The sequence below is a fragment of the Hipposideros armiger genome, unplaced genomic scaffold, assembly GCF_001890085.2.
Source record: "Hipposideros armiger isolate ML-2016 unplaced genomic scaffold, ASM189008v1 scaffold_365, whole genome shotgun sequence".
In the NCBI taxonomy this organism is placed as follows: Eukaryota; Metazoa; Chordata; class Mammalia; order Chiroptera; family Hipposideridae; genus Hipposideros; species Hipposideros armiger.
In genome coordinates, this window is record NW_017731715.1 from 852,522 (window position 1) to 867,436 (window position 14,915).

Genomic DNA, 14,915 nt, shown 5'->3' on the forward strand with positions numbered 1-14,915 from the left:
GCGCACACAAAGCAAACAGTATCTTCACACAGCCAGAGCTCTCAAGTGATGAGGGACACAAAGACATTGTGCACAATAGGTGTTCCTGTCCGTGGATTTGGCCGTCTTTGATCTCTGCAAAGGAGGGACCTGGGTAAGGTACTGTGAATGGATAATAGACCAGGAGCCAGAAGAGCAGCAGGCAGTGTGCTGCTCAGTGATCAAGTCATGGTGATGCCCAGACACGGTGCATCTGATGATAAGCATCTCCTCTTGGTGCCTTGGAGTCTTATTTCCTTCCAGCTCGACGCCAAAGGACCCATTCATCTTCGGCACCTCTACAACATGCCACTTTCAGTCTGTAGGTTCTTTCTTTCTGAGCCCACTAAAGGTAACGAGTACATCATGATTTTTTTCCTAGTATCCCTACACTCTTTCTTCCCACTGCTCTGTTCCCTGCAGTTCTCTGGAGTGAATTTGACTTTTGCATCACCCTTAGTGATTAGAATTCACTTCTCTGTGTTAAAAGAATTGGTACCTGTTGATTGGCTTGGAGTTAGGGAGTTGAATATAAGTTCTTATTGTATTCAGTGTTATCTTTTACAGATCTTAGTACAGGTATGAAGTTATAAGTGAGACAGCAATTCTATACCTAAGAATGGATATGGATAAAAAGTTTGTTATGAAATCAGATGTAAAACATGTGGACGTTACTCTTTGAAAGAACATGGAAAACTAGAATAAGAAATCACAGTTTGAAATAAGCCTATTAAGCAGCCGCTTGAAATTGAAAGGGCTCCTGGAGATGATGTCGTGAAGTGAAATGATTCTCAACTCTCACTGCGCATTTTCATCGCGTAGGAAAAATTTTTCGAAGGGCAGATTCAGAAATTCTTATTTATTTTGTCTGGAGCAGGGCCTAGAAGTCACAACTTTTTAAAAGATCTGCAGTCGATTGTAACATGCAGCCAGGGAGGCGAACCATCACTTTAAGAGCTAGAGGAAACGAAACCAACCTGCTAAGAGTCGCTATGTTTTGAGCACTGTGCTGGCTGCAGTACTGTCACCATTTCTTTGATCCTCAGAGTAAGTGAGATGGTTTGACAAATCGGGGCTGAGCTCTGATTTTGTGTGTTATAGTGAGCTGCCTCCTGACCTGCTGGAGGCAGTACTTGCTGAGCATACACTGCATCCCTGTTCTGCTCTTTAACAGGATGGATGTGCATGGACTGCTTTCCATTCTACCCTTGGTAGACAAGGTCTTTACCCACTTTTGAGCTTTTGAAAACCAGCCTCAGGCGAATTCCACCTCAGCAAATCTTTCTGAGTAACTCAGCCCCCATAAAGCGATTTTGTCATTTTTCATTTTTATTCGTTTTTGTAACTGGAGAGTGCAGGTCCAGAAGCACAAACGTAATCCTTACTGTGTCCTTAGCACTGTTACTAGGTCAGGTCCATTTTATCTCGTCATCCTGCCACCTTTGAACAACTCCCTCTTGTCATGTGGAAAGCTGCTGGTGCAAACCTACAAAATACTCAAGGGCTGATGACAGGCAGGAGGGGGTCTTCCTGCCTATCTGCAGGTTGCAGCAGCCTGGGAGCAAAGCCTGGCTCTTTTAGGCCCTAGAGGAGTAGAGCAGAATGTCTGTGTGTGGATCAGAACACAGCGGCCCCTGGGTGTGTCATCTCAAGCTCCCTTTCCCACTTTAGAAGGGCCTTTCTTGAACCTTTTAATGAATCCAACCCAGGCTTTCTTTTCCAAGATTGTTTGGTCCACCTCCTTAAAGTCACCCAAGATGGGGGATGGGCAAAACATGGTAGAAGCAGGTAAGGAGAGGTAGCCTGGATGGCATTCTAGACAGAAGGGAATACTACTGCCTTCTAAACAGTTTTTTGTTTGTTTGTTTTTTAGTTTTATTGGGGAGTAGCATGTTTTTCCAAGATCCATCAGCTCCCAAGACCCATCAGCTCCAAGTAGTTGTTTCAACCTAGTTGTTTAGGGCTTTTCTCCAGGACCCATCGGCTCCAAGTAGTTTTTCAGTCTAGTTGTGGAGTGTGCAACTCAGTGGCCCATGTGGGGATCGAACCAACAACCTTGGTGTTATGAGCACTGTGCCTTAACCAACTGAGCTAATCAGCCGCCCCCTAAACAGTTTTAGTGAGTGGAGTGAGGGGAAAATCTCAATCTGTTTTTAAGAACAAGTCTATCTTGACTAAAGTATCAAATGGGTTAAAATGGAAAAAATTTGATTTAGAGAGTGGATGAACTTTTTTGGGGGGGGTTAGCATTGCTATGTATATTAGATAAGTTATGCAGAAGTATTTATTTTTCCTTACAGAAGCAACACATGATCTATATAGAACAAATTTTTAAAAATACAGCAGAAAATAAAATAAACCCCTTGTAACGCTACCACCTCAAAAGCGCTCCACCAGTGTATCTCTTCCACATGATGTTAAGGGACAGTGGGGGGGAAAGGTGTACATACATTTAAACATATGAGAGTTTTTACTTCACAGTATATATTGAACATTTTCCACAGTATTTGTGTTAGCTTAGAATCTCATTGCACAAACATACTCCAATTCATTTAATCCATTCCTTACCATTGGATATTTATGTTTCTCATTTTTATTTCCAGGTATTATAAACTATTTCAAAGACCATCTGTGTACCTGGTTTTGATTAGCACAGGCCATTTTGTGAGGGCGCATACATTAGTTAATAGGATCAAAGGATCTAGCAAGAAGTAGTTTGGTGTGATTTTTGACCCACATTGTGCCTGTTGCCATGATGGCATCTACTAAGCTGTAAAATGTCATTACTTACGTCTGTGGTCTAGTTTGGTGGGGTCACTACATCGTAAAGATTCTGTGTCAACTTTAGTTTGAATGATATAAAAATTTTAATATATTTGTGACAAGGAATAACAAGTTGAAGTACAGTAAGAAAGAATGTAATTGCTTATGATAAATATAGGCTTAGCTTCAAAATAGCTAGCTTAAAATTCCCTTATAGTGCACTTTAAAGATTTCCACTGATGATCTTGGAGGTATGGCACCCAGCCATTGCTGGAATGAAATAACACACGTTGTTCAAAGTTGGGGCCGTAATTGATTTAATGCATATTTTTACTACTTTGACATTTATCTTATATGAAAAGAGTAATTCTATACACAGGTAATACATAAATAAAATGATAATAATATGTAACTTCAGAAAATGGTGTTTGATGATCGACCTGATTTTTTAAGAGAAATAAAAATAGCTCTCACCTAAGGTTACATGTTTTCTGGCAATTTTGAATCATTGACAGAATCACAAAATCCATCATAGGCGAACCTCTGTCTTTCCCGTGCCCTCCTATTCTGACAAGAAGATCTGTATCTCTTTACTTGGTTTCTGTTTGCTTTTCATTTTATTGCTGCCATGTATCCTCAGCTTTGAGCCCTGGGGTGGCAGTTGATGGTGCCTCATGAAATTTTAGTGTGAGGACATTGGTAAGGCCAACAGAAGTCTCTCTGCTTTTGGTAAAGTCTTTGCCAAAAGTCTTTGGTTTTTGCCTTCTTTCAACCTCTGCATAAAGGACATAGGGTCTCTTTTACCCAAGGTCTGCTAGGCAGTGACTGTATTTTGATTCGAACTCGTAATGTCTGTTTTCATTGATGGGGCAAGGATTGAAACTACAGCCTCTTGAGGATACAATATTCTGAGCTCCGTTGAGGATAAGGACTCATTTCTTCCTGAACCCAACCTTACCATTACCCTGCTTTGATACGAAATCTTTTCTTTTTCTCCCTCGTAGGCAGGAGGTTCCCAGGTGATTTTCACAAATCCTTTGGAAATCGTCAAGATCCGGTTGCAAGTGGCTGGGGAAATCACCACTGGTCCCCGAGTCAGTGCTCTGTCTGTCGTAAGGGACCTGGGGTTCTTTGGGATCTACAAGGTAACTTTCCTATGGGTCATTTATTTCAGTGTATGCTCATCATTCAGTGTATACCTAAACTGGTAACTGCTCATCAACATGAAATCAGTTCTTCGCGTTTCTACACCTGGAGTAGGCGCCCTGCTCCTAGTAGAAGCCCCTAGAGTATCTTCATGCCAGTTAGAAGGAGGTACCCCTTTCCGCTACCTGCCAAAAAAACTGGCCTTAGAAATCCACAAATCAAGGATAACTGTGAGGTGAATGGCGCCCTCTGGCCTTTTTCTGTGCACAGCTCTTTGCAGCACCACTGGCTGGAGCTTTGTTTGGATTTGTTATTGATACAAAAACCAGATTCTCAGTGTTGTCCTCCAGGAAAGATAGATGCAGAGGTCACAGGGCACCGTCAGAAGATATGCCGAGCTCAGTTTAAGAAGTCCACACCAGATCAGGAATTTATCTTCTGATAGTGTACCTCCCAGCCTTATCCATATGTATGCCTTGTCATAACTATTTGGAATCTTAACCATTTTTCATTTAGAAAGTAGTTTTCCAGAGTGATTACAAAACCAAGCTTTTCAAAAATTCTTAAAACTTGTTATTCACACTCCTCTACCAAAGAAGTTATAATGGAATATAGTAGAATTAGCTTCATTTATGCCCAGGTGTAAGGCTTTCTTAAACATAAGGTATTCACCATTTTTCAATACGAAGATTTAAAAAACATGTTTCATGGCCAACTTGAATAAGTAAATGTTTAGGAATATAGGAGGAGAAGTCAAGTGTCTACTTAAAATAGTTTTCCTTTATTTACACATTAATATATAAAATCATATTAGTATATAAAATTAATATTGTTTTTTCCTAAACACACATATCAATAAATACTCAAATTCTCCATAAGAATTTTGAATCAGTTTCTTGATCGCCACTTACTCCACTCTTTGAATCAGCTGTTTACATGGTTTTACAAGAGTATAGCATCTTCATTTTTATCCCAAGCTCGCAAAACGAAGCACTTTTGGACTCCGGGTACAGTATCTTCCTTGGAAGTTTTATCCCACAGACACAATGTTAGGATGTTTTCTTTTTTCCTCTTCCCAGTTCATCTTGAATGGATGTAACTGGTCCCATAATGTAACAACTTAAACCATATTGCTTTTTACTCATAGAGTGAACTTTCAATGCCTTGCTTTGACGTTCAACACAGCGTCTGTGAGATCCTACCCCCGGGATCTCCTCTCCTACCTTTTTACCCTTTTTTTTTTTTTTAACTTAACTTTTGCAGGTGACCTTGGTAAACATCCAGTGTTAGTAGTAATTGAGGTCATTTCAGGCAAATCTGCCTTTCCCAAATGGGACTTGGTACTTCTCAAGGTCAAGTGATTGGAAGCGTACCCCATGATCTGAGACTTTGTAAAGATCAAATATAACATGACATGCTTTTTTCTGAGGTTAGCTTTAAGGGAGTGGGGGAGGGCGAACCTTGGCTTATATGTAGGGGTCTGTGGTGTTTGGGAATAAACATGCTGATTTTTAAAAGCAGCACTTAAAAGGTTCAATCTGTGATTGTGCAGTGGACACAGTGTTCTAGCTATTTCATTGACCCATTTTCAGCTGTAAGAAATAAACAGTGTTGTCATGAGGCATAGCATTGATCAATCTGAAGGAAAATCATCTGCTTTTCTAAATTTGGGGGCTCTTGCAGACTAGAACACGATGTCACAGCATGTCATTTTGACAAGATGCCAAGCAGTCTTTCAACAGGTTGTCTGGTAGAAAACACTTAGGTACTGTGGCAATGGCTGCTATTGAAATGTCTAGATGGATAAAATGGTACAAACTTGTTTGCTGACACACAGAAACAGAGACTGTTAAACTACCTGCAAGTGATACAAGACTTGAGACTTAGCCCTTTTCATCTTCACAGTATTTCATAATCGTAATCCTCTTTAACACCCCCTGGAAGTCGTTGGTCTCCTGATTTTGTAGTTAGGAGAACAGAGGCTGCCAACGATAGTATCTGAGCTGAAATTGAGGCTCAGAAGTTTCTTGTTTCCACTTTTGTGCTAAAATTGCCTTCCTGAAATGAGCAGGATTGCTCAAGTTTGAGCAAGAGACCTCTCCCATATAAAGTTAGTTTAATTACTAGCCTGGTGTTTTAATCTAGTTCAGAGGCATTCCACAGAGCTTGGTGCTGCTTTGGGTGCATTGGTAATTACCAAGTGAAGTTGCTAACACACTGAGCTTCTGGAAACTTCTATGCATTGCAAGAGAGTGACCTGGCAGTCCCCTGCTTTCTGCTGGTCTTGGGTGTCATCTGCTAAATTCACTGAGATCTGTGAACCCAGACTTCACTGAGCAGAATTCACCTCTCTGTTCAGCGTGGTTGGTCTTTCTTACCTCCCTAGCTTATGCTCATTTATATTATCCCAGCTTCCGGCCTCAGGTTTGGTTTCCTGTGACGCTCTACTCCAGGATCACCTACCTTAACCCACCTCTCCATGTCAGAAATCACTTCAGCAATTCGAGGTCCATCCTTTTAGGGGCATCACGCCTTTAGCTTTGCTGTGTAGTTTGCTCTGTTTTTGATTCCGGATAGCACTTTTTAGTAATAAAGCTTTTTACTGTTTCTTGTTGTGCTTGGGTAGAAAAATGCAAATGACCTGAAGTGACCTGATACTTTTAAACCTGGTAGGTGTCCCTCCACGTGGATCTTTAAAAAGAGGACTGCAGTCCTAGTTTTAGTTGGGACAGATAATCTTCAGTTCTCTTTCCTGGGGTCCTTTTGTGTGCGCTTGTTAACATGACAATGCCAGACCCAGGAGGGGGGCATTGTTGGCCCTGCCTTGTGTGTTTAGGCCTGCAGTGCTTCACCTCACCTAAATTGGACTTAACCTGGTGGCCTTCTATTTTTCTCCTGAATTGACTTGCAAAATACCCTACTATTCTGTGACTTCCCAGTAAATGGTAATTAGAATACGTGCCTTAGAAATACATTTACAACTGAAAAAAAAAAAAGTGGATGTGGTAAACATTTCACATTCCTGAGGTTAGAAATAGTTTGGAGCAGATATAGTGAAGGCTGTAAACAAAAGACCCCTCTTTTGGTAACATTTAGAAATGTCTGAAAGAAAGTAAAATTCTCTCTCTACCCCTTACTGCTCCAGTCTCTCTTCAAAGGATAACCACTGCTTATGTGTATATATAAATATATATATATATATATATATATATATATATATATATATATATATATATATATATATCTTTAAGAAAAGAAAAACTTTCTACTAAGATCAATATTTATCTTTCCTCCCCCTTTCCTTTCTTTCTCTCTGTGTATCACAAATTGTACCCATATCAGTATCAATCTCGTGTATGCATGTTTTAACAAAAATAGAACCTTTCTAAGCACACACTATATCTTAAAGCTGTTTCCTCATTTTATTTTAATAGCTGTATAAATTTAAAAAAAAATTTTTAAAGCAGTTTGCTACTGATGGGTATTTATGTTGTTTCTTGTCTGGGGATATTACAAGCAATGACAGAGTGAACATCCCTGCATATATTTTGACATAATGTTGTGAGTATATATATGAGTCCCAATGATAAATTCCTGGTAATGAAATTGTTAGGTCAGGGGGCATGTGCATTTTTTAGTGTTAATAGAATTTTGTCAAATTACACCAGTTTATCAATTTTATCTTGGTAACACATAAGTGCATGAGACTAGTGTCTTGATTTAGCAGCTTTAAACACTATATCTATTTTTATGAGCTCATAGCTCCACATGAAGAAAACAACCGTTGCGTCATTACGTTGAGGACATGGTGCCATGCTAATTCTCTAACACCAAAGGGACAGTGTATGCTTTACAACCACCACAGTGGGTAGTTCTCCCCTCCTTCTTGGCCCACATTTGACTTGCATCTGGATCTCTGGGAAAACCTCCTCATGGGGTTTCTTCATTTTGACTTCTGACTCTCCCAAATCTTGTTTTGTTCCCACAGTCGCCAGATTGATTGATCTATTTAAAATGTAAATCAGATTAATTATTCACACAACACACTTCCATGGAGAGCTGACTGTGTGCCCTGTTCTAGCCATTTAGGATGTGGCTGTGAAGTCCATGGACCTGCTCACAGTTTGGTGGGTAGAAAAAGCCAGCCATCAAGAAAACACAGTAATACCTTGGTTTGCGAGCATAATTCGTTCCGGAAGCAAACTACTACTCTTATTGCAAGATATCGCTTGTTTACCACGTTAAAATATACTTGATTTGCATTAAAATGTAGATAATTTGTTCTAGAAACAAATTACTCATATTGCAAGACATCGCTCGTTTACCAAGTTAAAATGCATTAGAAATATTTGCTCGTCTTGGGGAGTGCTAGCAAACCATGTTAACTCAGAATCCAGGGTTTTACTGTACACAATATCAGGTGGTGTTAAAAAGCTATGAAGAAGAAGAAAGGCTGGGTAGGCTGAGGGTATGGAGAAGGGCCAAGGCAGGTTGAAATTGGAGGGGGTACATTTCAATGGGGTGGTCAGGGAAGACCTCTCTGATGAGATGATATTTGAGCAGAAACCAAAGCAAATGAGGAATTAGTGTGCCCCTGCAGAAACTGTGTCTCCCTGGTGAGAAACTATCCAGCAGCCTCCTGCTGAGCTCAGGACAGAACCCCAAGTCCTTCACTGCTGGCCCTGTCCTCTGCACCCCCCATTTTGTACCACCTTCTCCTCTGTTGGATGCACTGACTGCCTCTCCTTTCTTCAGTACTCCAAACTCATTTCCTCTCGCCTTTCAGCCTGTCTAAAGGTCCTTCCCCTCACATCTTAGCTCCGCAGATGCCTGCTCACAAAGGCGACCATGTCATCACTGTCATATCCCCTCTTCCTGTTCTTTACATAGCACCCAGCACCACCTGATACTTTTCTCTGTGTGTACATCTCCCTAATCTAGAGTGCATTTGGATACCAGAGACCTGTCTTTTCCACACTGTTTGTAACAGTTTCTGGCACATAATTAGACATTTGACAAGTATTTGTTGAGCCAATGAATGGTGAGCAAAAGCCATGTGTTTGCAATGTATAAAGAAGGATATTAGAGCATAGAAACGGAGTGAATTGGCAAGTAAGGACCAAAGAAGACCACGATTATTGGAAGTCGGCTGTAAAGAAAGGGGCTAATTACATGAGAGGTTGCTTTTCCAGTTTCAGAGACATCTACTAATTCACCCAGCAAGCTCTGCCCTGGGCTGTGGGGATATGAAAAAAAAAATCAATAATGCATGGTTTTAAGGAGTTTACCATCTCATGGGGACGGTCAGGCAAGCAGACAGATCCTTGGAATAAATCACCAGTGCGGCTAAGAAGGGCTATCAGAGGGGTGTGCACAGGGTTCTGAGGGAGGTGGAGCGGACTCAGCAAGAAGACCAGGAAGGCTTTCTGAAGGGAGATGGCCTTAAAAGGTGAGTCAGTTAACCAGGTGGGAGACAAAGACAAGTGGCGTGATCAGCTTTGTGTTTAAGAAGGGATAATTCAGCTTCAGGATGGAGGGTGCCCTGCGGGAGAGCAGGACTGAAAGCTGGGAGGCCACTTAGGAGGATATTGGCTGGGAACAGGCGGCGTGGAGGGATGGCTTTACCTAAGCTTGGGCCGTGATGGTGGGATACAGAGGCGGGGATACATTTGAAGGGGTTTTGAGAGCCTCGCAACATCTTGAAATATGATTAAAAGGTGAAAAGTAAAGGAAGATTAAAACATGAATCTCGGGCCAGCCAAGTGGCGCATTGGTTAAGAGCTGGCTTTGAACGCCAGAGGGCCCTGGTTCAGATCCCACATATGACGGCCAGTGACACTGCCCTCTACAGCTAAGATGCTGAACAGCAGCTCAACCTGGAGCTGGGTTGCTGTGAATCTCCGGCGATGGCAGGTGGGTTGCCATGGGCTACCGTGTGTAGCCAGCAGCCAGTGTGAGCGGCCAGCAGCCGCAGTGAGTGGCCGTCCAGAAGCCGGCAACTTGTCTGTTCCCTTTCCCCCAATTCCCCAGTGCTGTTCCCATCCCCCAATTCCCCAATAAAAATCTTAAAAAAAAAATGACTCATATTTCTAGTAGATGATACTACTTTAAATTTTAGATTTTCATAATGTTTGAGACGCTGCAAGAAACCTGAAAAGACTTCCTATCTGATGTTACCTTTTTAATTGAGGAATGGAAGCCTAGAAGTCACATGAGATTTAAGTAGGTGATGTAGGTAGGCCCGGGCAGGGCTAAGACAGGGACTGCCCCTGACTTCCTATCCAGTGTTTGTTCTTACTCTGCCATGTTGAATGCAGGAGTAGGGCCTTGTAGGATAGGGACTGTAGATGCTCTTTTAAGGGTTGTCCACATGCATGGAGCTATAAGAGTGGGTAAGGTCCCCAAGCTAATGGAGCACCAATGACAGAACTCAGAGACCACCCACATTTCGGTGGCAGAAGTATGGGTGCAGAAAAAGCAGAAGCAGCCGTCAGGTGGAGAACGGGAGTGAACAGTGTGTGGGAGCTAGTAAAGGGATGAGATATAGTGGGGAGGAGGGAGAAGTGACTGGCATTAAATGCTGCAGAGATCAAGGGTGATGAAGGCCAAGAAAAGGTCTTTGCACTTAAAGATGGGGGTCAGTGGTTCTAAGTAGGATGGCAGAAGTAGAAACCTTATGAGAAAATATTAGCAGGCACAAACCACTAACTTTTACTGGGAGAGGAAAATACGGAAAACAGTACAGTAACTGGAAGAGAGTTGCGCAGTAATGCTAGTGGGGAGAGGAGCTTGAGAGATTTATTGTTTCTTTTCATTTTGTTGGGAGAACCATGCCTGTCCATATACAGAGAGGAAAAAGTCTCTGAAGATGGAAGGGTTTGGAGCATCTGAAGATCGCAAGATCGAATATGGTGCTAGCACTTTCAGGAGGGACTTAGGAACAGAGTCCAGGCTTCCCATTAATGGAAAGCTACATACATCCTATGAGGCAGATAATTTTGTTTTTTGTTTTGTTTTATTCAGCTCCAAGTTACAGCTGAGGAAAGGAAGGCGTGATGGGTTTAGGTAATTTGTCTAAGGTCACATGCCTTGTAAGTAAGTGGGAGGCTAGGTTTCAAACTCAGTTCAATCTCTCTTGGAAACCTGAGCTATCACATAAAGATATGTTGAGCCAGATAGCAGAGAGCAGATGCCTGATAATTCAGGGAAGTTGAAAAAGTTATATGCTATGCATTGATATTGAGCAGTTGGCAGGTTTGGTGTCATTGTTGACAGCGAAGGTACTAGGGAAATGGAGATGAAAAGAATTGAGATGACACTAGATGTCATGACTCTGTGATAGCTTAGGCCAGGGTAGTTACTGTGTAGCCTAATTGCTTTTAGTACCCAGTGCTATTTTTAAATGTAAGATATTATAAGAAAATGACTCAATTTTGCTTTTTGTTTTGTTTTAGAATAAGGACATGTTATTTTAGATCTTATGTCAACTCTTTAAATTATAGAAATTAAAATTATTTTATCCATTGTGAGGCAATAGGGCCTTCCTGTTTTCCTAACTCTTATATTAGCCAGAGTAGCAGGGCAGACCACATATGTATGCAGAGAGCGTCAAACCGGATAGGGGAGCCATGTTGCTATTCCATATGCTATTTGTGTTAATTGAAAAAAAACTCTGGGCCAGCCGAGTGGCGCATTGGTTAAGAGCTGGCTTGGGATGCCAGAGGGCCCTGGTTTGGATACCACATAGGAGGGCCAGTGACACTGCCCTCCACAGCTAAGATGCTGAACAACAGCTCAACCTGGAGCTGGGCTGCCATGAGTCACCGGCGATGGCAGGTGGGTTGCCATGGGCTACCATGTATAGCCAGCAGCCAGCATGAGTGGCCAGCAGCTGCTGTGAGCGGCTAGCCAGAAGCTGGTGACTGATCTGCCTCGCCCAGAAGAGCACAGTGATGGTGCCAACTTGGGCCAGTGAAGCAACGTCCTCCACAACTAGACTGAAGAACAAAAGAATAGCAACTTGTCTGTTCCCCTTCTCCCAATTCCCCAATAAAAATTAAAAAAAATCTAAAAAAAAACCAAGAAAAATATCTTTATGCCTTCCTGATAGCTTTGTCAAAAACATCTGCCATAAAATGACCATTTTGGACATTTTATCTTATTAAAAGGCAGAATTTTAGAAATTAAGGAGAGTATGTCAAGTACTTCAAGGGGCCAGGTTTTGTATCTAGTATGGTGTGAACCTGTGATTAATATTGGAAGTCATGTGATATTGTTCATAGCACTCTGCTTAAAGTTGTATTAAAAGAAAAACTGGAAAAAAAGGCGGGGGGGGGTGCTTTTTTCTTTATCTTTCTGCCCCTGTGTTTCAGATGCATCATCTGCAGAAAAAAGATAGTACTAGTATCTACATATTCATAGGACTGTAGTGGGGTTTACTAAAATAATGCATGTAAAGGACATAGGCTAGAACTTAGCACATAATATACATGATGTGTCAGTTATTAATATTAAATTATAGGATGTCAGCTAATGGATTCATGTAGAAATACCTCGCTCCTTCACTCGGCCCCACTCCTAGGTAGTTTCTGATGCTATGCGGTCAAAAGCCCCCTCAGGTCAGGCATTCTGCTTTGGGTTTGGAAAGGAGACACCTTGAAAACTATTATTTTTATAAAACAGTGCCCCAAAAGTTGAGTATGCAGAAGCGACTAGAAAAGATTCTTAGAAATATTAGAAAATGAGTGATTTTTTTTTTTTGGTCATTCTTCCATTCAGTCATCAAATATTTGTTGAGCATTAACTCTAGTAGGTGCTAGAGCTACAAATGTGAGTACAATAGCATTCCCTTTAAAGTGATCAGTGTTAAGGATGGTGAGAGACTATCACCACATATTCTAGTGCCATACATTAAAAATTAATTGTAATACACAGTATAGTTTTGAGAAGAAAATTCAGATATAAAAGAATATGTAACAATAAAATATTAGTGTCCTAGCCCCTTGTTGCAGATAACCTACGTTTCCAGAGACAAACATTTTTATCAAGTTAGTACTAGTTCTGTCTTGTTGGATTGTTTCTTTTGCTTTTGTTTTTTGCTAAGTTCTTGAATGGTTAGTTTTAGCACAGCACTTTTTTATTTTAACTTAACTTGTATAATATACTATGCTGTCCTTCGTGTTTTAAAAGTATTGAAAATGTTGCTACTAATCCACTGTTCATAGTGCATTGAATATATTTTCCAGAAATGACAGCTATATTTCTACTAATCTAGTCTTACATTTCTCTGGTTTCTAATTGTGACCAAGGTACATATTTAAAAGATGGCCAGTTTAAGAACTGTTTTTTTACTATAAAATTAAGGAGATATGTCTTGTGACAACCAGAGAGTCCCATGTGGGGTGTGATAAATTTAGCAAACTAGTATAAACTTATTTAATAGGATTAAGTCTTCTGCCAAATAAAAGATTGACTCTTAGCCTGATAGGTGTAGAACTCTACCGTGATTCCACATAGTAGTCATACCCCAGATGCTAGCTGTTTAAAGAATATATTGGGTTGTCAGAAAAGTCAGGATGTATTTTTTCTATGTTTTTCATTGCAAAAATGCGTCATGACTTTTCCGACAACCCAATATTAGTTACTTTTATTTTCTGTTCCAACAAGACAGTGTGCTTTACACTGATAGTAGTAATTACCTTTATATCATCACCCTTTATTGAAAATCCTTGTGCTAGGAATTGTATTAGGCACTTTATATTAATTATTGGGTTTAAGTTCATAACGTCAATACAAATGTTACATTTTATAGATGAGGAATTGGAGGGACAGAGATTTTAAGAATTTCACCCACCGTCAGCTAAGTGGCAGAGCAATAATTTGAGCCCAGGTCTCCGACTCCAAAGCCTGTATTCTTGCTCTTAATGTGTCCTGCCGTTGGCGTGGAATGGCAGAAATTAGATAGAGATCCGTATTTAAGATGATACGTTTGGACTATTTGAATGCAGTCTGCTGCTTTTCTGAAAAGTCACCCTCTTCAAGAAGAATTGCACACAGGAAGGTGAAACACGGAGGCATTCCCCCTCAGCTAACCCATCAGCCATAGTGATTAATGGTGCAGAGAAACGGCCTTCACTGAGTGTGCTGAAGGGGATTGGAATAAAAAGCTTTCTTCTTTCTCCCTGGACTTTAAAGATCTACATTAAGGAGAAAAAGAAAAAAGGAATTCTGTCAGGGGCATTGCCTGCCTAATATTGCACATATGAAAGAAACTTGTCAAGAGAATGAGTCGAGGAAGCCAGTTTGAGCGTCTCATCAACAAGACATGAAGTTCTCTCTATAGGGTTTCTAGCCATTGGCCGATGAGCATCGTTGATGGCAAGGCAGCGTACACTCGTAAAACAGTAAATAGAGAATTAGAACTGACACAGGAGTGGCCTTTCCTACCAAAAAACCTTGAGTTGCCAAGATGCTTTTGTTAGACTTGCGATGAAATTAAGGAGAAACCAATATCCTAAACGTCCCTAGGCTAAAGAAACCAAATAATAGGCTCTGATACTTTCTATTCACATTGAAGTCATTTCAGTGTCACTGGTCTCGAGCCTCCAGTTGTTGGCTGGTTTGTTTTTAACACCAATGACACAGTCACGTAACAAACAGGTCTTGGCACCAGTGCTATTTCTCAGCTAGACACTGAAACTCACTCTGTTTATTTCCCAGCCACGTGGCCCTAACTGTCCCTTGGCTGGGCAGGAGAGGGGCTGCCAGGCTGTGTAGACAAGGGTTAACTTGCTTGGGAGAAACCAAGAGGAATGCTAAAGAATCAAGACATGACATGCTGCCCATTGTTTGTAGCTCCAGGATCAAAATATACAATTATACATGCCAAATAAATTCTAAACCTGTAAGTTAGGAAAAGAGGGGTGGCTCTGACTACAGGTGCCAGAAGCATTAAATAACATTCTCAGACAAGGTGCACCACTGTTGTC

The 14,915-nt window shown here is 41.0% G+C and overlaps 1 protein-coding gene across 1 annotated transcript in view; it reads left to right on the forward strand.

Annotated features, from left to right (window-relative positions):
• The window catches only part of SLC25A13 (solute carrier family 25 member 13), a 177,478-nt gene that overhangs the window by 144,807 nt on the left and 17,756 nt on the right, over positions 1 to 14,915 (forward strand). Inside the window, exon 14 of the mRNA XM_019662069.1 lies at positions 3,786 to 3,926. Coding sequence (XP_019517614.1) covers positions 3,786 to 3,926 — 141 coding nt within the window. The remainder of the gene's footprint in view (positions 1 to 3,785; positions 3,927 to 14,915) is intronic.